At 42.3% G+C, this 24,576-nt stretch overlaps 1 protein-coding gene across 1 annotated transcript; it reads left to right on the top strand.

The window, feature by feature from the left end:
• The first annotated feature begins 1,605 nt into the window (after positions 1-1,605).
• Positions 1,606-2,383, top strand: LOC123089275 (small polypeptide DEVIL 16-like). The gene has a single exon (XM_044510995.1). It carries the CDS (start codon positions 1,900-1,902, stop codon positions 2,155-2,157), a length of 258 nt encoding a protein of 85 aa, XP_044366930.1. The 5' UTR covers positions 1,606-1,899; the 3' UTR covers positions 2,158-2,383.
• The last annotated feature ends 22,193 nt before the right edge of the window (positions 2,384-24,576 follow it).

Below are 24,576 nucleotides of genomic sequence, written 5' to 3' on the forward strand. Positions count from 1 at the left end.
CCCGCGCTTGGTACCAGCGCATTGCAGCATTTCTTCATCAGCTCGGCTTCCGCTCCGCTCGCTCCGATGCTTCGCTATTCATTTACCAACACGGGGATGCTACCGCCTACTTACTACTTTATGTTGACGACATCATCATGACAGCTTGCTCTAGTGCTCTTCTTCGACAGCTTACCGATCGTCTTCGCGCTGAGTTTGCCATTAAGGACCTTGGTCCTCTGCACTATTTCCTCGGCATCGAGGTTGTTCGACGTGCAGATGGTTTCTTTCTTCATCAGCGGAAGTATGCTCATGAGCTTCTTGATCATGCTGGGATGCTTAATTGCAAACCCGCGTCTACTCATGTTGACACGAAGGCCAAGCTCTCTGCCACCGACGGCTCACCTGCTTCGGATGCTTCGTTTTATCGGTTGATTGTGGGCGCCCTTCAGTATCTCACCCTGACACGACCGAAGCTTCAGTATGCTGTCCAGCAGGTCTGCTTACACATGCATGCCCCTCGCGATGCTCACTGGACCGCGGTCAAACGTGTTCTCCGTTACATCCACGGCACCATGGATCTCGAAGTGACTCTTCATGCCTCCACTGCTATGGACATCACCGCCTATTCTGATGCTGACTGGGCCGGCTGCCCCAACATGCGACGTTCCACCTCGGGGTATTGTGTTTATCTTGGACCGTCCTTGATCTCTTGGTCGTCTAAACGGCAGCCCACTGTTTCTCGGTCCAGCGCTGAGGCAGAATATCGAGCGGTGGCTAATGTTGGTGCAGAGTGCTCCTGGCTTCGTCAACTTCTTCATGAGCTCTCTTGTCCTGTCGACAAGGCCACGATTGTCTACTACGATAATGTCTCCGCGGTTTACCTCTCCGCCAACCCGGTTCATCATCGTTGCACCAAGCACATTGAGCTGGATATTCATTTTGTTCGGGAACAGGTAGCTCTTGGTCATGTTCGCGTTCTTCACGTCCCTACTTCCCAACAGTTTGCGGACATCGTGACCAAGGGGTTGCCTACGGCCCCTTTCGAGGAGTTTCGATCCAGCCTTTGTGTCGGCCGTAGCGACGCTTCGACTGCGGGGGGGGGGGGGGGGGGGTGTTGAGATGTATATTGCATGTGTGTTTCTTGTACAACAAGTCTACCTCCTTCCTTGTATACTACCTCCGTCCGGGTTTTTAGGTCCCCTCAGCACCGAACGCCCGTACCATGTTTACAAGGCCGCTGCCTCGAGCGTCATGCAAAAATTAAAATGATGCGCTGCATGCAAGGGAGAGAGAGGGAGTAATCATGTGCTGCATGCATGCAAGGGAGAGCCAGCGAGTAATCAAGGGAGAGAGAAAGTACTACTTCTGGGCTGCATGCACGCGTGTGAGAGAAAACCAAAGCTCTCTGATGCATGCAGTAACTGTAGGCGAAGCTCATTGGTCTCTCGCTCTGCTTGAATATTTTTGCGCAGTTACAGCACATCACGTCTTGGTCCATGCGATTCGGTCGGGGGGACTTAAAAACCCGTACGAAGGTAGTAGTTGAGGTCTAGACTCCCTTTATACCTATATATATACGTGCATACGCACCCGATGAATATATTGTGAATTGCACCAATCCTCTACAAATCATACTTAAACAACACCAAGAAGAACAAACAAGTCCGTCTAGTGTTCTCAATCCGTTGGTTAGGGGGCTGGACGGATTATAGAGAAACTAAACCGAGGGTAGAACCGTCATTACACCTATCAATGTCGGCTTACAATAACGAGCCGTCGTAATCGTGTGGGTTCGGCTCGGGCCATATAAAACACAGGCCCCTCCCCAGGTTCGCCACACCACGCTATCCTCTGCTCTGCTGCTGCTACAGTTGTTTCTCCCGCGACAAGCTCGTTTTCTCCTTCGAAATCGCAATCATGGAGCTAGCCGCTTCAGCTTTGGTGTCCGTCTGCTCGGCGTATCACCACCTCTCAGCGCCGGCTGAGGCCAACGACGACAGCGCGCGGTCCCAACCGCAGCTGCAGCGCCGGAGGAAACAGGCCGCCTGCAGTGGCATCGGCGGGCTCCGGTCCCGGTGCCATGCTGTTCTGAAGCAGCAGAGGACGAGGCTGTACATCCTCCGGCGGTGTGTCTCGATGCTGCTGTGCTGGAACGAGCACGACATGTCCGACTGAGCTCACACGAAGGCCCGGTGGTTTTTTTACGGGCTGGGTCAGGGCCGGGCCTGTATAGACCGGCTCGGTCTGTAGGAAGAATGGTAGAGTGTTTGGTGTATCATATTCCATACTTGTTTATTAACAATTGTCATGACATGAGTTTTTTTTTATCTGATGATGTGTAAGTGAATGAGAAATGTGATGACGTGCGATGGAATTGGTTGCTTACTAGTACAATTTCTGGTCTTGGATCACTGGTTATCTTTACCGTCAACCGTTAGGCCTCTTCTTTTGTTCGCATAAATTTTGCAGGATATGAATTTTGTAGGAAAATTCCTTTGAACCCTTTGGTTCGTGGGAATGGATTCCTAGGATAGGAAGCAATCATTCATATATCAAAAAAAATATATACTCCATCTGTATCTCAACTCTAGTATAACTTTGTACAAAAGTTAATACATTAGACACTTATTTTAAACGGAGGAAGCATTAGCCTAGACCCAATAAAAAAATTGGTATCACGTGACTCATTGACATTTTTTTTCTTTATAGGAAGTGAGATGCATGTTATCACACTATTTTTCTACTCCCATGGTATTCCTATCATATGGACCAAATGAGGCATTTTTTCTGTTTCATCTCCCCCATTACCGCCCCTCCCCCGCACGCGAATTGCACGCTAAAAACTAAAAAAAAACCTCGGTAAAAATTCTGGAAAAAATGCATGCTCTCGTGAGCCTTGGTCATCCTCTCCCTTTCCTGTGCTACTGCTCGAAGCGCCACCGCCGCCACCCCGTAGCGGGAGACGGTTCTGAAGGTGGAGAATCGGAATCGGACTCTGCATTCCTGACTGTCTTCCCTAACTTCTCCCCTAAATAAGGCGCCCAGGACTTGAACTTAAAACTCGGGTTTATAGCAATTTGGCGAGAGAGAGAGGAAGGAGGGGTGGATCCCGTGGAGGCAAAGGAGCGATAGACGGAGCCACCAGACGAGGAAGCGTCCGTCGAGGCCAATCCAGCATCATCCGATTATGTGTGCTTTGGCTTTGTTCTCTTTGAGTTTTCTTTCCTGGTGGCAACAACCGAACGAGAGCACTGTATAGGTGGTGGTGGCAACTGTAGGCACTCTTTCCTCTCACTTCCGTCTCACATTGGGTCCTTCCCGTATATCCTTTCTCATATATCCGTGTCATTGAAGTAGAGTGTATCATGATGGGTAAGGACGCACATGGCTGCAAATTTATTAGAGGCACTACGAATAGGTAAGGGCGAGTGCAGCAACGGTCGTTCATGGCTAACATACTACATACATGGGTGACGAGGTTGGGCTCGGCATAGGCATCGACGAGCATAGTGCCGATGCAAATGTTACATGACAAGGAGCAGGTCGATGTGTATGCAGGCATGGCGAGCAATGGCACCAGTTGGAGGAGAAGATGGAGGAGGAGGTCGTGTGGATGCATCGGACATGTATGATGCATGGTTGTGTGCATATTCGGATGTGCTAGCTCAAGGCGGTTTTCTATTGTCCTTTTGCGCAGGTTGAAGATAGGATAAGAAATTATGTAGTCAGGGTAGTTAGATTGATAGTTAGGCATGTTGGTGCTAAGTTTTACCTCTCTTTATGGTCAAGAGCAGACAATGCTCAGTTGCACGCTAGATTGCAAATTGAACTAAATTAGAACCAATTTGAAATACATTTTTTTGTCTAGCTTTGGCCAAATCCTGGTCCGGTACGTCTTTGATTAATAGATATTAGAGTTACCTTCATGTTTCAACTTGTTTCATTGTCCCTTGCCTTAACTTTTTCATTCTCACTTGTGAACTAGTTCATATATCTAATGATAATACAGATAAGAGAAGGGATACATGTCAAGTTATACTTCTTCATCTTGTAGCGCATTAAAACAGAAGGGAAACTTGGGAGTTCTCCTATGTGACTTTTCAGTTATAATTATAGTGCGTCGCTCCTTCACATGTTATTTAACTTTTTGTTATCCTTGTGTTTCAACTTTTACTTACTATTTTACGTGTTTTTGTGAAGGAAGCACTAGCTTCATTTGAGCATATGTATTTATTTGCTTGATGGAAATAATTTATTTTTATTTTTATGTTATGTTTTGTCCTCGGTTTGTGCATCTTTTCTAGTTTTACGTATGTTCTTTTATAGAAGACAAACATGAAGGAATAGCTAATATAGCAAATTTCATCTATGTTTGGCTGATATATAGTAGGCTGTAAAAACTGAGATGTATCTCAGACCCATCTTTTCTAGATTGCATGTGTTGGGTTGCATGATAGTTGAAGCTTTGCTAGGTTAACAGAGATTTTTCTAGGGCTCAAAGTAATGATGAAAAGGCTTGCTATAGAAGAGTAATTGCAACAGAGAACATAATGGAATGGATGTTCATGAAAATCTTCCCCCAGATTCAAGTAATCAACAGGCTCCAAGGCAAGTGCTTGATCAGAACCAACGTCTCAAATAACATTTTGTTAACATGCGTCTAAACGTCTATCTGTGCATATCTTTACTATTTTATAAACAGAAAATATGGAGCGTAAAATTCCAGACAGACGGAATATATATAACCACAAGAGGAGAAGGGGGTAAGTCTGTCGGCCACTCAACAGAGGAGAAGGAAAGTGGAAGGGCTATCGAATGTTGAAGTGATAAGGTTGGTGTTGATGATGGTCATAACTTGTTGAATTATAAGATATTCCATTGCTACCTTTTGACAAAATATTATGAATTGATTTATGACGCACAAAAAACACGAGCAGTTCGGAGGGCTACTTCACATTACCACTAGCAATATGAAATGTTCTTTGCAAAGTGATAATGTGAAGCAGTTGTGCAATATGCACATTCTGCTCTTGAGCTTGCAATTACAAATACACTTGATGGCAATGCATCCGTGTGTAAAATTGAACAATGATGTGGTTAGTATAAACTAAGTTGATCTATGGCACAGGTATTTTGCTAGTACTTCAATAAGTTTGGACACTACGAACCAACCTACGGTTAGATGGTTAAGAGAACAGTGGTATCCTCAACCCACATCAGGATTCAAGTCCTAAACTTGACGTCGGTGCTCGTATTATTTCTGGATTTATTTCAGGCTTCCGGCGGTATTTCTTCAGTGGGAGAAGACGTTCCCACCGGCAGCGAGGCGCCTATGATGACTTCGTGAAAGATCAAGATGTTATGCTGGCTCAGCCTTTTAGAGGTGCTCATAGGGATAGGGTGTGCGTGCGCGTGTTCATAGGAATAGGGGCGAGTATATGCTCGTGTATGTGAACAACTTCGATTAGCGCATGCTTACAAACCATGGAGCCATTTGGTGTGGTGGTTGCTCATCGTAAACTGGTACCGAGTCGGAGACTGGATTATGCAATAGCGCAGAATCTCCTATTTGGCGCTTTAGGCGCTCGTTACAGACTATTTTCCCTGAAGCACATGTCCCTCCTGCGAGCTGGGCTGGTCCGTTTCGCTTTTCTTTAACGAAAAAAACGAGCGCACCATGGAGAATCGAACCCAAGATCTCTCATACTCTAACCCAAGATCTCACATACTGTACGAACAGCACTGACCACCCAACCACAAAGCCTGAGCGAATAACTTCTCCCTTTCCTTCCTCTTATACTTTCTTTTCCTCTTTTTATTTTCTTTTTTCCTTTTTTCTTTTTCTTTTTCCTTTTTTCCTTTTCTTAAATTTTGTGAACTTTTTCTGAAATCAATGCAATTTGTAATTTTTTTCCAGAATTGATGAACTTTTTTTCAAAGTCGATGAACTTTTTTCATAATCGTCGAACTTTTAAAAAAATTCTATAAACCTTGTTTTAAATTGATGAACATTTTTTAAATTTGTGAACTTTTTCCAAAATTGATGAACTTTTCTCATAATCGGTGAACTTTTTTCAAATTTGATGAACTTTTTTTCAAGTTTGATGAACTTGAAAAAAATAGATGAACTTTTTTCAAATTTGTGAACTTTTTTTGCATGATCGCAAACTTTGTTTTGACATCTGTGAACTATCAAACTTTTGCTTCAAATTTAAAAAAAATCATGTTTTGTGCAATAAATAGCGTGTATACTATTGTTCTTATATGAGCGATGTACATAGTGACTAGCTTGTAGTAGCTCGAGCGGTAGCCTGGCGAGTACAGGTGTGCGACGGCATGGATGGGCTCGATTCTGCGTGCAAACACTTTTTGGGGAGTTGTTTTGCTCTGCGATGCGCGTTCATGGGCCGGACCGGAACACGCTGCTGCGAGCGCCCATTACGTTCTGCGGCGCTGAAGGCGCATGGGCCAGACCTAAATAGCGCTCACTCGCCCCGTCTGCCTGCAACTGTCCTTTTTTAACTGCTCGCTCCTCTTAGTGAACGACCAGAAGAAAAAATTTACTGGATTTTCCTTTGGAATAAAACCAGATACTAGTTCTTTTACGATTTTAAAAAAGTTCATCAACTAAAAAAACATCGAGGACATACTTTTTCTATCATCAATTTCAAAAAATGCGTAAACTTTAAAACATATTTTAAAATATATATTCAAGAATTTTTAAAAACGTTGAGGAATTTTAAAAAGTAATCATAAAATTCGAAAGATTTTGTGTTTTCCAAAGCAATATTCATAAAATTCTAAAATATTTTATGAATAATAAGGTTAATTTTTTAAATTGTTTTAGACATACTTTAGAATAATTAGATGAATTTAAAAATCTTAAATAACTTTTAACAATAAATATGAATTTTAAAATAGAAATAAGAAAGAAAAAAGAAAAGGGGGGAACTCAAAAAGAAGAAGAAGAAATTAGACAAAAACCGAGCCAAAATATTCAAAAACGCTACGTCATTATTCAAAAACATTCTCTGGTCTGGTTTTACCCTGATTTTGCTTGGTTTTCGTTTACTTTTTTGTTTTCATTCTTCTCTTTTTATTTCTCAAAATTACGAACTTAGAACACTTAGGAATTCACTATATTTGTTGGACATCTTGTCCTTCGATCGTTCAATGTTGAATGGTCAAAGGGGCGGCGAGAGAGCAAATACACTACCTATGACCGCTGGCCATCTACGACTCGTGCCAGTGCCAGGGGGCTTTCGGGCGCCTTAAGTGGCAGCGCTATGTCTCACTTATAGCGAGACCTAGCTGGCTCTCGCGTCAGGCGCCTGCCTCCATGGGCCGCCTCAGGCGCGCGGGTGGCCATGAGGCGCGCGGGTGGCCATGGCCTCTTCTTTTAGTTTAGTTTTTCTTATTTTCACTTTAGTTTAAACTTTCAAATAGTCTAAATAAATGCATTACAATAACACTTTACACAAAAAATTATAAAAATGTTAACCAAACAAATGAAAAATGTTAAATGTGTATAAAGTTAATGTTTCTCATGTATACAAAAAATGTATAATGTGTTTGAAAAAATTCATTATGTACTTCAACATGTTAATCGAGCATTTGTAAAATAAGTTACTCAAGTTTTTGAAAAAAAACTAATCTTGTGTTTGAAAAGTATTAATCAAGCATTTGAAAAATGTTGATCATGCATTTAAAAAATCATATAAATAAAATGTTTCTCATGAATACACAAAATTTATAATGTGCTTGAAAAAGTTGAACATCTATATAGAAAATGTTAGTCAAGCATTTGAACAAATGTTAAACAACTATTCGAAAAATGTTAATCAAGCATATGAAAAATGTTAAATGTGTATAGAAATGGTGTTGACCATGTAGTAAAAAACTAGTAATCTTGTATTTGAAAAATGTTAATATAGCATTTGAAAATGTTAAAAATGTGTATAATTTATGTTCTACCACATATTGAAACATATATAACATGTATTGAAAAATATTCTTGAAGTCTAATAAAATGTAGAATGAAACCAAAAGATAAAAAGAAAAACTGGGAAAAAATTAAAGCCAAAAAAGAAACAAAGGAAACCAAAAACAAAGAAAACAAACAAGAAAACCGAAGAAACAAGTGCAAAAGAATGAAAAACAGTGAAATCCATGAAAAAAATAAGAAAAAAATGTAGAAAACCAAGAAAAAACAAAAAAAAGAAGAAAAATGAGAACCAATAAAAACCAAATAAGCAAGTAGTACAAAAATGGAAATGAAAACCAAAGAAAACCAATGCAAAGGATTAAAAATAGTGAAACCCAAGAACAAAATAAGGGAAACCAAGGAAGTAAAAGGAAACATAAAAAGAAAAATACAAAAATGAGTGAAATAGAGAAATAAACAAAGAAAAAATACAATGAAAGAAATGAAGAAAACTTGTGAAAGAACAAAAAACCCGAAGAAAAGCATGTAAAGAAAAAAAGTCAAAATGAAAAAACAAAAAGAAAATTAAAAAAGGGACAAAAAACACTACGTGGAACAACGAGCGAGCGTTTTTAGGGCATGTACAATGGTGCTATTTTAAGTGTGTCACATAGGATAAATGTTGAGGTGGGGAGGGAGAATTCATACAAAAAAGGCTGGTCTTCTCTTATATAAGAGATGATCTCTTAGCACAATATATCTTATCTTATTTTTAGGAATAACTAGTTATCTTAGATAAGACTAAGAGATAATCCATTGCAGACAAGTTTTTATTGTCATCTCTAAATTACATGCAAGACTTAAGACAAGACTATTTTATCAACCAATGTACATGCCCTTAGCACGATAGGGAGCGATGCGAGCGAACCTGAGTTGCGCACGTACAAGGTGAGCAAATGTGCCGGCCCTATATGCAGGCGCTTCAGGCGAGACGAAAGCTATACTCGCTTTAAGCGATATACGGCTCTCGCGCGCCTTAAGCACTGCCTAGGAGGTCTCTAGCGCTCTGCGGCGGCTATTTATCGCACTAAGTGAGACAAGTAACAGCTCTCGCTGAAGCTTCCCCCCTCGGGTCGTATTGGGCCGGCCCATTAATGCGCGCATAGTCGTAAAAAGAGCAGAGGAAATGCAAGGAGGGATTGATCCCTAGCCTTCACGGAGATCGCGCGCTGCGCTAGCCACTCTACCCAAGTTCCTTTCGTGGTAATAACTAGGGGTGCATCCTACATGAGGCTGCTTGAGCCGTTGTCTTCTGGATTTTTTCCTTTTTTTGTTTCTTTTTTTCTTCGCTTTTGTTCCATTCTTTTTTCATTCATTTTTGCATTTTGTTTCTTTGTTTTCGTTTTCATTTTCCTTATGTTCACTTTGTTTCTATTTTTGGTTTTCTTTGTTCTTTTGGTTATTATTGTACACTTTTTGTATATGTCAACAACATTTTTCTAATACAACAACAACAAAGCCTTTAGTTCCAAACAAGTTGGGGTAGGCTAGATGGATGGATCGAGAAGAGGGGTCTAGATGGGGGGGGGATTAGACCCTTAACAAGTAAAAGTGTCAGTTTTTAGTTTCTTCAAGTCAAGGTTGAGTTTAACACATGTTAATGGGCACACAATACATTTTACACAAGCATAGCAGGAGTATGAGCAGTGGAAAGAGTAAAGCATGCAAGTGCAAGAATGTAAAGGGATGGGATTGGAGTGTGCAAACGCAATGGAGACGCAGAGAATTTTTGGCGTGGTTCCGATAGGTAGTGCTATCGTACGTCTACGTTGATGGAGACTTCAACCCAGAAGGGTAACGGTTGTGCGAGTCCACGGAGGGCTTCACCCATGAAGGGTCCACGAAGAAGCAACCTTGTCTATCCCACCATGGCCATCGACCATGAAGGACTTGCCCCATTCGGGTAGATCTTCACAAGGTAGGCGATCTCCTTGCCCTTATTGCTCTTGTGCTTCAAATGATAGTCTCCACAAGACTCAACTCTCTCTTATAGATTTGGCTATGGCGGAAGAAGGATTTGAGTGGAAGGAAACTTGGGGAAGGCTCGAAATCAAGGTTCAAATGGTAGGAATGGAAACTCTTGATCTCAACACATGAGTAGGTGGTTCTCTCTTAGAAATGAATGGTGGAAGTGTAGGCACGTTCTGATGGCTCTCCTCAATGGGGAATAAGGGGTGGAGGGGTATATATAGCCTCCACACAAAATCCCACCGTTACACACTTTTGACCCATCTCGGTGGCACCAATCTATGTAAAAATATGAACGTTTGGAATCTCGGTGGGACCGACGGGAACAACTCGGAGGGACCGATGTGCAATGGCTTAGGGAAAACCTCATCTCAGTGGTGCCGATTGTCATCTCGATGGGAACAAAGTGAAGCAATAAGGAAACAGAGAATCGGTCAAGCCATCTCGTTGAGACCGATTGCAATTATCGGTGGAACCGAAATAATTGCAACAAGCAACAGAGAGCTGACAAGGCCATCTCGGTGGTACCGAGATCCATATCGGCGGATCCGAATTGTTAGGTTTTTGGAAGTGGCAAAGTCCGGATAAACTCGGTGGCTCCGGGTAGAAAATATCGGTGTGGCCGAGTTGGAATTTAGGGTTTGTACATATTTGGGTAGAGAAAGTGGTTGAGGATTTTGGAGCAATATCACTAAGCACTTGACAACCAAGTCATCAAGCAACACCTCATCCCCTTTTAATAGTATTGGCTTTCCTATGGACTCAATGTGATCTTGGATCACTTAACCAAAATGTAGGGTTTTGAGCTTTCGCCAATCCATTTCCTTAGCATTTTGAAGGGGTTCTACATCCTCTTGTTCTTACCATGCCATTGTTGAACTTGTATGAAATATACTAGATAAAACCATTAGTCCAACAGAAGATATGTTGACATTAATTACCAAAACCACAAAGGGAGAACTTGTACTTTCAATCTCCCCCTTTTTGGTAATTGATGACAACATACATCAAAGCTTCAAGTAGATAATGTGAAGAGTAGTAAGTAAAGCTTTGGAGGAACATGTAACTTGCATGGGCTCCCTCTACATGTGTGCACTCATATAAGATAGAATTTGAACGACATCTGAATGCACAACATGACAAAGTAAATAATGAGTTACATGTATCTTGGTCATATGCATCAGAGTAGAAAGTGATGTTAGGTGTACCTTCATGTTTATGATTCCCTCTCGCAAACAATATATGCAAAAGCAAGAGATCATCATGCACACGAGTGAGATGCATATGCTTACCTTGTGTTCCTTGAACTGACTCTTGAAGACACAAACTTGAGAAAACAAGGTTAAATAACGCAAGAAAACTTCAGACAAGAAAGAGATTTCAAGATCCACAAGGATACCAAGACTGGGATGCCATGTAATAGGCGAGTATCACAGGGTGAGTAATGTTGGGGAACTAGTAATTCAAAAATTTCCTAAGATCACGCAAGATCTATATAGGTGATGCATAGCAACGAGACGGGAGGGTGTGTCCACGTACCCTCGTAGACCAAAAGCGGAAGCGTTTAGTAACGAGGTTGATGTAGTCAAACGTCTTCACGATCCAACCAATCCAAGTACCGAACTTACGGCACCTCCGTGTTCAGCACACGTTAATCACGATGACGTCCCTCAAGCACTTGATCCAGTTGAGGACGAGGGAGAGTTCCATCAGCACGACAGCGTGGCGACGGTGTTGATGATGTTACCGACGCAGGGCTTGGCCTAAGCACTACGGCGATATAACCGAGGTGTTAAACTATGGAGGGGGCACCGCACACGGCTAAGAGAACAACTATTGTGTTTTGGGGTGCCCCGCTGCCCCCGTACATAAAGGAGGGAGGAGGAGGAGGCCGGCCTAGGGGCGCGCCTATAGGCGGAGTCCAACTAGGATTCCCAATCCTAGTTGGAGTCCCCTTCCTTTTCCAAGAGAGGGAGAGAGGGAAAGAGGTGGAGGAGAAAGAGGAAAGGGGGGGGCCCTCCCCTAGTCCAATTCGGTTTGGGCTAGGGGGGCGCGCGCCTCCTCCTGTCCGCTGCCTCCTCTCTTCCACTAAGGGCCATGAAGGCCCATTAATCCTCCGGGGGGTTCCGGTGACCTTCCGGTACTCCGAAAAATGCCCGAACCTATCTGAAATCTTTTTGGTGTCCGAACATAGCCTACCAATATATCAATCTTTATGTCTCGACCATTTCGAGACTCCTCGCCACGTCCGTGATCTCATCCGGGACTCCGAACAAACTTCGGTCATCAAAAACACATAACTCATAATACAAATCATCATCGAACGTTAAGCGTGCGGACCCTACGGGTTCGAGAACTATGTAGACATAATCGAGACACATCTCCGATCAATAACCAATAGCGGAACCTGGATGCTCATATTGGCTCCTACATGTTCTACGAAGATCTTTATCGGTCAAACCGCATAACAACATACGTTGTTCCCTTTGTCATCGGTATGTTACTTGCCCGAGATTCGATCGTTGGTATCATCATACCTAGTTCAATCTCGTTACTTGCAAGTCTCTTTACACGTTCCGTAATGCTTCATCCCGTAAATAACTCATTAGTCACATTGCTTGCAAGGTTTATAGTGATGAGCATTACCGAGAGGATCCAGAGATACCTCTCCGATACACGGAGTGACAAATCCTAATCTCGATCTATGCCATCCCAACAAACACCTTCGGAGACACCTGTGACGTTTGATAGCACACAAGGTGTTCCTCCGGTTATTCAGGAGTTGCATAATCTCATAGTCTGATGAACATGTATAAGTCATGAAGAAAGCAGTAGCAATGAAACTGTAATGATCATAATGCTAAGCTTATGGATGGGTATTGTCCATCACATCATTCTCCTAATGATGTGATCCCGTTCATCAAATGACAACACATGTCTATGGTTAGGAAACATATCCATCTTTGATTAACGAGCTAGTCAAGTAGAGGCACACTAGGTACACTATGTTTTGTCTATGTATTCACACATGTACTAAGTTTCCGGTTAATACAATTCTAGCATGAATAATAAACATTTATCATGATATAAGGAAATATAAATAACAACTTTATTATTTCCTCTAGGGCATATTTCCTTCAGTCTCCCACTTGCACTAGAGTCAATAATCTAGATTACATAGTAATGATTCTAACACCCATGGAGTCTTGGTGCTGATCTTGTTTTGCTCATGGAAGAGGCTTAGTCAACGGGTCTGCAACATTCAGATTTTATGTATCTTGCAAATCTCTATGTCTCCCTCTGACACTTGATGACAGACGGAATTGAAGTGTCTCTTATGTGTTTGGTTCTTTTGTGAAATCCTGATTCCTTTGCCAAGGCAATTGCACCAGTATTGTCACAAAAGATTTTCATTGGACCCAATGCACTAGGTATGACACCTAGATAGGATATGAAGTCCTTCATCCATACTCCATCATTTGCTGCTTCCGAAGAAACTATGTACTCCGCTTCACACGTAGATCCCGCCACGACACTTTGCTTGGAACTGCACCAACTGACAGCTCCACCATTCAATATAAATACGTATCCGGATTGTGACTTAGAGTCATCCGGATCAGTGTCAAAGCTTGCATCGACATAACCATTTACGACGAGCTCTTTGTCACATCCATAAACGAGAAACATATCCTTAGTCCTTTGTAGGTATTTCAAGATGTTCTTGACCACTATCCAGTGCTCCACTCCTGGATTACTTTGGTACCTCCCTGCTATACTTATAGCAAGGCACACATCAGGTCTGGTACACAACATTGCATACATGATAGAAACTATGGTTGAAGCATAGGGAATGACTTTCATTTTCTCTCTATCTTCTTGCAGTGGTCGGGCATTGAGTTTGACTCAACTTCACACCTTGTAACACATGCAAGAACCCTTTCTTTGACTGATCCATTTTGAACTTCGTCAAAACTTTATCAAGGTATGTGCTTTGTGAAAGTCCAATTAAGCGTCTTGATCTATCTCTATAGATCTTGATGCCCAATATGTAAGCAGCTTCACCGAGGTCTTTCATTGAAAAACCCTTATTCAAGTATCCCTTTATGCTATCTAGAAATTCTATATCATTTCCAGTCAACAATATGTCATCCACATATAATATTAGAAATGCTACAGAGCTCCCACTCACTTTCTTGTAAATACACGCTTCTCCAAAAGTCTGTATAAAAGCATATGCTTTGATCACACTATCAAAGCGTTTATTCCAACTCCGAGAGGCTTGCACCAGTCCATAAATGATCACTGGAGCTTGCACACTTTGTTAGCACCCTTTGGATCGACAAAACCTTCTCGTTGCATCATATACAACTCTTCTTCCAGAAATCCATTAAGGAATGCAGTTTTCACATCCATCTACCAAATTTCATAATCATAAAATGCGGCAATTGCTAACATGATTTAGACAGACTTAAGCATCGCTACAGGTGAGGAAGTCTCATCGTAGTCAACCTTGAACTTGTCGATAACCTTCCGCAACAAGTTGAGCTTTGTAGACAGTAACATTACCGTTAGCGTCAGTCTTCTTCTCGAAGATCCATTTATTTCCCATGGCTTGCCGATCATTGGGCAAGTCCACCAAAGTCCACACTTTGTTCTCATACATGGATCCCATCTCAGATTTCATGGCCTCAAGCCATTTCGTGGAATCTGGGCTCATCATTGCTTCCTCATAGTTCGTAGGTTCATCATGGTCTAGTAACATGACTTCCAGAACAGGATTACTGTACCACTCTGGTGCGGATCCTACTCTGTAAGACCTACGAGGTTTGGTAGTAACTTGATCTAAGTTTCATGATCATCATCATTAGCTTCCTCGCTAATTAGTGTAGGAATCACTGGAACTGATTTCTGTGATGAACTGCTTTCCAATTCGGGAGAAGGTACAACTACCTCATCAAGTTCTACTTTCCTCCCACTCACTTGTTTCAATAGAAACTCCTTCTCTAGAAAGGATCCATTCTTAGCAACGAATATCTTGCCTTTGGATCTGTGATAGAAGGTGTACCCAACAGTTTCCTTTGGGTATCCTATGAAGACACATTTCTCCGATTTGGGTTCAAGCTTATCAGGTTGAAGCTTTTTCACATAAGCATCGCACCCCAAACTTTAAGAAATGACAACTTTGGTTCCTTGCCAAACCACAGTTCATAAGGCATCGTCTCAACGGATTTCGATGGTGCCCTATTTAAAGTGAATGCAGCCGTCTCTAAAGCATAACCCCAAAACAGTAAGAGACATCATAGATCACACCATATCCAATAAAGTACAGTTACAATGTTCGGACACACCATTACGCTATGGTGTTCCAGGTGGCGTGAGTTGCGAAACTATTCCACATTGTTTCAAATGAAGACCAAACTCGTAACTCAAATATTCGCCTCCACGATCAGATCATAGAAACTTTATTTTCTTGTTACGATGATTTCCACATCACTCTGAAATTCTTTGAACTTTTGAAACGTTTCAGACTTATGCTTCATTAAGTAGATATGCCCATATCTGCTCAAATCATCGAAGGTAAGAAAATAACGATACCCGCCACGAACCTCAACACTCATTGGACCGCATACATCAGTATGTATTATTTACAATAAGTCAGTAGCTCGTTCCATTGTTCCAAAGAACAGAGTTTTAGTCATCTTGCCCATGAGGCATGGTTCGCAAGCACCAAGTGATTCATAATCAAGTGATTCCAAAAGCCCATCAATATGGAGTTTCTTCATGCGCTTTACACCAATATGACCCAAACGGCAGTGCCACAAATAAATTGCACTATCATTATCAACTTTGCATCTTTTGGCTTCAATATTATGAACATGTGTATCTCCATGATCGAGATTCAATAAAAATAGACCACTCAACAAGGGTGCATGACCATAAAAGATGTTACTCGTATAAATAGAACAACCATTATTCTCTGATTTAAATGAATAACCGTTGCACATCAAACAAGATCCAGATATAATGTCCATGCTCAACGCTGGCACCAAATAACAATTATTCAGGTTTATAACTAATCCCGAAGGTAGATGTAGAGGTAGCATGCCGACAACGATCACATCGACCTTGGAACAATTTCCGATGCGCATCGTCACCTCGTCCTTAGCCAATCTCCGTTTAATCTGTAGCCCCTGTTTCGAGTTGCAAATATGAGCAACAGAACTAGTATCAAATACCCAGGCGCTACTACGAGCATTAGTAAGGTACACATCAATAACATGTATATCAAATATACCTTTCACTTTGCCATACTTCTTATCCGCCAAATACTTGGGGCAGTTTTGCTTCCAGTGACCAGTTTCTTTGCAGTAGAAGCACTCAGTTTCAGGCTTAGGTCCAGACTTGGGCTTCTTCCCGGGAGTAGCAACTTGTTTGCTATTCTTCTTGAAGTTCCCCTTCTTCCCTTTGCCCTTTTTGTTGAAACTAGTGGTCTTGTTGACCATCAATGCTTGATGCTCCTTCTTGATTTCTACCTCCGCAGCCTTTAGCATTGCGAAGAGCTTGGGAATCGTTTTCATCATCCCTTGCATATTATAGTTCATCACGAAGCCTTTATAGCTTGGTGGCAGTGATTGAAGAACTCTGTCAATGACACTATCATTAGGAAGATTAACTCCCAGCTGAGTCAAGTGGTTATGGTATCCAGACATTCTGAGTATGTGTTCACTGAAAGAACTATTCTCGTCCATTTTGCAGCTATAGAACTTGTTGGAGACTTCACATCTCTCAACTCGGGCATCTGCTTGAAATATTAACTTCAACTCTTGGAACATCTCATATGCTCCATGACGTTGAAAACGTCTTTGAAGTCCCGCTAAGCCGTAAAGCATGGCACACTGAACTATTGAGTAGTCATCAGCTTTGCTCTGCCAGACATTCACAACGTCTGCAGTAGAATTTGCAGTAGGCCTAGCACCTAGCGGTGCTTCCAGGATGTAATTCTTCTGTGCAACAATGAGGATAATCCTCAAGTTACGGACCTAGTCCATGTAATTGCTATCATCATCTTTCAACTTAGCTTTCTCTAGGAACGCATTAAAATTCAAGGGAACGGTAGCACGGGCCATTGATCTACAACAACGTAGACATGCAAAAACTATCAAGACTAAGTTTCATGATATATTAAAGTTCAATTAATCATATTACTTAAGAACTCCCACTTGGATAGACATCCCTCTAGTCATCTAAATGATCCCGTGATCCAAATCAACTAAACCATGTCCGATCATCACGTGAGATGGAGTAGTTTTCAATGGTGAACATCACTATGTTGATCATATCTACTATATGATTCACGCTTGACCTTTCGGTCTTAGTGTTCCGAGGCCATATCTGCATATGCTAAGCTCGTCAAGTTTAACCCGAGTATTCTACATGTGCAAAACTGGCTTGCACCCGTTGTATGTGAACGTAGAGCTTATCACACCCGATCATCACCTGGTGTCTGGGCACGTCGAACTGTAGCAACGGTGCATACTCAGGGAGAACACTTATACCTTGAAATTTAGTAAGGGATCATCTTATAATGCTACCGCCGTACTAAGAAAAATAAGATGCATAAAAGATAAACATCACATGCAATCAAAATATGTGACATGATATGGCCATCATCATCTTGTGCTCATGATCTCCATCACCGAAGCATCGTAATGATCTCCGTCGTCACTGGCTTGACACCTTGATCTCCATCGCAGCATCGTTGTCGTCTCGCCAACTATTGCTACTACAGCTATCGCTACCACTTAGTGATAAAGTAAAGCAATTACATGGAGACTGCATTTCATACAATAAAGCGACAACTATATGGCTCCTTCCAGTTGCCGTTAACTCTGTTACAAAACATGATCAACTCATACAACAATTTACATCACATCATGTCTTGACCATATCACATCACAACAAGCCCTGCAAAAACAAGTTAGACGTCCTCTACTTTGTTGTTGTAGCTTTTACGTGGCTGCTACGGGCTTCTAGTAAGAACCGTTCTTACCTACGCATCAAAACCAAATGATTTTTCGTCAAGTGTGCCGTTTTAACCTTCAACAAGGACCGCCGTAGTCAAACTCGATTCAACTAAAGTTGGAGAAACAGACACCCGACAACCACCTATGTGCAAAAGCACGTCGGTAGAACCAGTCTCATGAATGCGGTCATGTAATGTCGGTCCGTGCCGCTTCATCCAACAATACCACCGAATCAAAGTAAGATGTTGGTGGTAAGTAGTATGACTATTATCGCCCAAAACTCTTTTTGTTCTACTCGTGCAAATAACATCCACGCATAGACCTGGCTCTGCTGCCACTCTTGGGGAACATAGTAGTTCAAAAAATTTCCTACGATCATGCAAGATCTATCTAGGTGATGCATAGCAATGATACGGGAGAGTGTGTCCATGTACCCTCATAGACCGAAAGCGGAAGTGTTTAGTAATGTGGTTGGTGTAGTCGAACGTCTTCACGATCCAACTGATCCAAGTACCGAACGTACGACACCTCCGTCTTCAGCACACGTTCAGCATGATGACGTCCCTCGAGCTCTTGATCCAGTTGAGGATGAGAGAGAACTCCATCAGCACGACAGCGTGGTGACAGTGTTGATGATGTTTCCGGTGCAGGGCTTCGCCTAAGCACTACGACAATATGACCGAGGTGTTAAACTGTGAAGGGTGGCACCACACACGGCTAAGAGAACAACGGTTGTGTTTTGGGGTGCCCCCTGCCCTCGTATATAAAGGAGGGAGGAGGAGGAGACCGGCCTTAGAGGGGCGCGCCTATAGGGGGAGTCCAACTAGGATTCCCAATCCTAGTTGGAGTACCCTTCCTTTTCCAAGAGAGGGAGAGAGGGAAAGAGGTCGACGAGAAGGAGGAAAGGGGGGCCGTGGCCCCTCCCCTAGTCCAATTCGGTTTGGGCTAGGGGAGGCACGCGCGTTCTCCGGGATGCTACCTCCTCTCTTCCACTAAGGCCCATGAAGGCCCATTAATCCCCCGGGGGGTTCCGGTAACCTCCTAGTACTCTGAAAAATGCCCGAACCTATCTGAAACCTTTCTGGTGTCCGAGCATAGCCTTCCAATATATCAATATTTATGTCTCGACCATTTTGAGACTCCTCGTCATGTATGTGATCTCATCCGGGACTCCGAACAAACTTCGGTCATCAAAAACACATAACTCATAATACAAATCGTCATCGAACGTTAAGCGTGCGGACCCTACGAGTTTGAGAACTATGTAGACATGATCGAGACACATCTCCAATGAATAACCAATATTGGAACCTGGATGCTCATATTGGCTCCTACTTATTCTATGAAGATCTTTATCAGTCAAACCGCATAACAACATACGTTGTTCCCTTTGTCATTGGTATGTTACTTGCCCGAGATTCGATCGCCAGTATCATCATACCTAGTTCAATCTCGTTACCGGCAAGTCTCTTTACTCGTTCCGTAATGCTTTATCCCATAACTAACTCATTAGTCACATTTCTTGCAAGGCTTATAGTGATGAGCATTACCGAGAGGGCCTAGAGATATCTCTCTAATACACAGAGTGACAAATCCTAATCTCTATCTATGCCAACCCAACAAACATCTTCGGAGACACATGTAGAGCATCTTTATAATCACCTAGTTACGTTGTGATATTTGATAGAACACAAGTTGTTCCTCCGGTTATTCGGGAGTTGCATAATCTCATAGACTGAGGAACATGTATAAGTCATGAAGAAAGCAGTAGCAATGAAACTGTGACGATCATAATGCTAAGATAATGGATGGGTCTTGCCCATAACATCATTCTCCTAATGATGTGATCCCGTTCATCAAATGACAACACATGTCTATGGTTAGGAAACATAACCATCTTTGATTAACGAACTAATCAAGTAGAGGTACACTAGGGACACTATGTTTTGTCTATGTATTCAAACATGTACTAAGTTTCCGGTTAATACAATTCTAGCATGAATAATAAACATTTATCATGATATAACTTAATATAAATAAAAACTTTATTATTGCCTCTAGGGCATATTTCCTTCAAGTACTTCATTTAAATATAGACATGTCCCCAAAGAATTAAAGATTTGCAAGAAATTCCAAGGATTGTTCTCCCCTAAGCATGGGCTTCCTCTCCCCCTGAAGCTAACATTGGATAATGGGAGTAGGTAGGGTGAGAAGCAATCAGAGCAAGTTGTAGTCAAACTAAGGCTTATCAAGATCTCATCGGAGCAAAATGAGATTATAGCAATGTAAGCTCAGAGCAAAATAATAACTAAATAATAGCTGACATGTCTCTCCCCTCTTAAAGACATGACGAATTATCTCCTCTTATGAAGGTGCATCTCTCTTCCTTTCTTAGAAGAGCTTTGTAAGGATAAGCTTTAATTCTCTCTCTCTCTCTCTCTCTCCCTTTGACATCAATTTCCAAGAAGGGTACACTGGTATGCGCCGGTGCTATACAAACGGTTTTTAACCCCTTTCCACGATGACATTCAGAACCATCACCTAGTGAGTGTGAGCGATAGGGGGGGTCCTTCCCACACGACCTAGAAACCGTCGGGGATATGCCCTCCTAGCACACACGCTCGGCAAAATGAGGTCGTGTGCGACCGACGAGCGAGCAAATACGGTTACACGTACAGTAGTGCTAAAAAATACAATTATATAGGCGAAATCATTTCCGGTCATAAGTACATCCCACACAGTCAGTCCCCCCTAAACGTTTTCGTTCGTATATACATCCCACACAAACGCTGCAAGGAAAACATTTCCGTTCGTAGGTACATCACACATAATTTTCCCCATTAAATCGTTTGTGATAGCGTTCCCATCGCATACAATATTAATAATTTTATCATTTGCGTTATTGAATGCATCACACATGGTACATAGAAGAAACTGTGTGGCAAAGCATATCCATCACACACAACTTTTATGTGGTAAACATTTGCGCAAAGTGGCCTAACGCAAACAATTTTGAAGAGAACGTCGTGTGTGATTGTTCATCAATCCAACACAGTTTATTCCTAGAAACTATGTGCGTTGCCTTAGGTCATCGCCCACTGTCGTGGTCCTAAGACTGATAGTAGAAAGGGGGTAGGTATGGAGAGGCAAGATCTCAGCTATGGTGAAGGTGTACACACAAGATTTACGAGTTCAGGCCCTTCGCGAAGGAAGTAATAGCCCTATGTCTCGGTGCCCGGAGGCGGTCGACTGGATTATATATGTGTGGTGTTACAGAGGGTGCTAACCCTTGTCCAAAAGGAGGGGGTGGCTTATATAGAGTGCGCCAGGACCCCAACCATCCTCCATTACAAGGGGCTTAATGTACATAAAGTAGGGGCGTTACTGATAACGCCAACCATAAGTGCTATTAATGACCTTAAAGACTACGGAGTGAATGTCTGACCGTTGCAGTGCTGAGTGACTCCTGGCCTTCAGTAGGTTGAGTGATTCTTTATATGGTCAAGTGACAACAGGTAGGAGGGGTACCCGAGTGATATGATTGGTCGAGTGGATTGCACTTGACACCATTGACTGGGGGTTCTTTGTTGCCTCTTGGACTTCTTATCTTCTAGGGTAGTGACCTTGGGTAGGGCGTATAGGTCAGGCCTATGACCCTACCTCGGGTTTGTATCCTCATCACCCACGGTATTTTCTCAATAACCATTTGCAATAGTAAAAACCAATTAGTAGGCTAATTCACCATTAGCAGGATAATTGCCCTATTATTAATAATCTATTTATTAATCTAATTGACATTCATATTAAACACATAATATATTTCATTCCCATATTAAGGAAGAAGGATTTCATAATTGAAATACATCAGAGTACAACATGATATAGCTTCAGTACTCAGCTACCCCATTACACAACTGCACCAGCACCAAGTTTCACATGCAACATCTAGAACCTTTCAAAGTTAGCATCATAGACGACACAAAGACAGATGCATCTCATCGTAAACACTGTTGAAGGGGAAGGCGAATATTGAGCCTTCATTAATGTTGAAGGTCTTTGCAACTTTAGGCCAGTGCCTCTGGATGATTGACCGTCCATCCTTCATCCTCTTCAGGAACACTTCAATATTGAACCGTGGGTGTTGTATGAATACCTTCCTCGCCTCCTGACCATACATGTGGTTTGAGAGGTAATAATCGGTGAACTGTTTTGGAAAGGCCTGAAAACAAGGATGTGCATAAATATCTTCTCTATATTGGAAATGGGGCAAAGGAATAAAAAAGACAAGGTATAATAGTTAGTACCATCCTATAGTGAACTGATGTCTTCTTCATTGTGCAGACAAAGATCATGTTGTTTTTTGTCGCTAATTTCTCTATCCTAACAATCTTTCCGAGTTTCTTGACTTGACTGACATGGACAACTCATTTCTCCATATGCAAAAAGGGCCGAACAGTGGGTCAAAACCTCTGACAGCAGGACCTACATGTGCAAGACCAAATTGTTTAAAACCTAAGTATTAGGATGGTTCCTACAATTGCACAATAATGTGCTATTAGACAAAGGACCATGCATGTGCAAACCTCGACTGTAAACCTCAATGCTTCCCATTGCTTCCCTGCAACACATATAAGGTAGTTAGTGATTAGGTTAAGTGAGGGTCTGCATGCTATTAGTAAAATATGTTGATGAAAAACAAGCACATTGCAAATTCATCAGATTAATTCAAGCCACATGGAAAACCCATTTATCCAAACCAAGCATCATTAAGAACTAGGAAATATAGCAATTGTATATGTTTCCCATGTATTAAGTGCAGCCAAATTCGATTATTCCTCACATGCACAACAATATAATATTCTACCCATGACAATTGGACATTGCATTGCAGAATTGAACCAAACAATTAACTAAACACCACAACAAATGAACCAAACATTAACTGAGCACCCCATTGCACAATATAACATACTCCTAATAGAAGATCAGACAGTTAACCAAACCAAGCATGCTTAACAACTTGGAAATATAGCAGTTGTATTTGTTTCTCATGTATTTATTATAGCCAAATTCAATTTATTTCTCACATGGTATACAATAACAGAATGCACCCACAACAATTGAACATCACATTGCAGAATGGAACCAAACAGTTAACTAAACACCACAACAAATGAACCAAATGTTAACTGAGCACCACATTGCACAATGTATAACATACTAGAAGATCAAACAGTTAACCAAACCAAGCATGCTTGACAACTTGGAAATATAGCAATTGGATTTGTTTCTCATAAAGAAAAATTTGATTTATTTCTCACATGGAAGACAATAAAAAATTGCACCCTGAAGAATTGAACATCACATTTGCAGAATTGAACCAAACAGTTAACTGAACACGACAACTAATTAACCAAACAGTTAATAAGTGAGCACCGCATTGCACGACATACAGAACATATAGACTAGAGCAACAGATTGCATGGTAAAAGTAGATAGCATAATTCGCTAGTATTTGTTAAGGAAAGGAAGGAGCAACACACGCAACGGGTAAACCAAGCATGCTTAACTGGCGTAGCTAGCAAATGGCAAGGTGCCCCTCCAAGATCTGGGGGTTGGCACGAATGGCAGCCATCATGACCTCATCCGCGCGTGCGGCCGCGGTTTGCTTCCCTGCTGCCAAATACTCCTTGAGATCCTGGCTATACTGTGTGCACCATGGCTTAGGGTGGCGCTTATTTGGTGGAGGGGTCGGTGGTTTGGGTGGAAGGTGTCACGCTTGCGCCGGCGGTCGGGGCATGTGGGATGTGGAAGGAGGAGGAGGATGGGGGTCGGGTGAGGATTACCTGCCTGGATAGGTGAGGCTGAGCAGCGTGAAGGAGGGTCGCCGGCGAGGAGGCGGCACTGCAAGCAAGGAGTGAAGGTTTCAACTTGGAAAGGAAGGCGGAAACATGGGAAAGGTGGCTTTTGGTAAGGGGCGGGGAGGTAGATATTTGGCGGAAGCCGAAAATTTGGAATTGCTTCAGCGAAAAAACTAGCGCGCAAAGTGTCATCAGACACGGTCCCTTATTCAGAACTGTGTATGATATGTGAACATCACAAACGATTCAAATAGCTTAACCCGTGTGTGATGAGTTTGAACATCAAAAGTTTTGGTTCCAATTTCCCTGGTTACAATGCTCATCCACGTCATTGCATAATTTGGGTACACAAAGGTGACTACAACACACCCACACTTCTTAATCGAGCAAGTTCAGCAATTAAATAGAGCTAGCTGGCCTAAACATTACTCTAACAAATTAAAGACCAGGGCTCTTAATTAAACAAAACAAAGAGTACTACTACGGCTGGTGCTCGTCGATCTCCGCCACCTCCTCCATGTCCAGCTCGCGCCCGACGGTCGACTGGGGAAGGGGCTCCATGGCCTCCATCGTACCATACTCGGCAAGCATCTCACCATCCGTGTTCGCTATCTCTTTGGAAAAGGCCGCCACGAGCTGGGCGTGGGCGACTGCCATCTGGCTTTGGCGGGCTCCGTTGTGGCAAGGTATGCCGTGCAGGAACGAACTCCTTTCTAACATTAGTAAATTCGAGCTAATGGGACCAGTTTTGAATTGC

This window comes from Triticum aestivum, chromosome 1B (genome assembly GCF_018294505.1).
Source record: "Triticum aestivum cultivar Chinese Spring chromosome 1B, IWGSC CS RefSeq v2.1, whole genome shotgun sequence".
Taxonomy (NCBI): Eukaryota; Viridiplantae; Streptophyta; class Magnoliopsida; order Poales; family Poaceae; genus Triticum; species Triticum aestivum.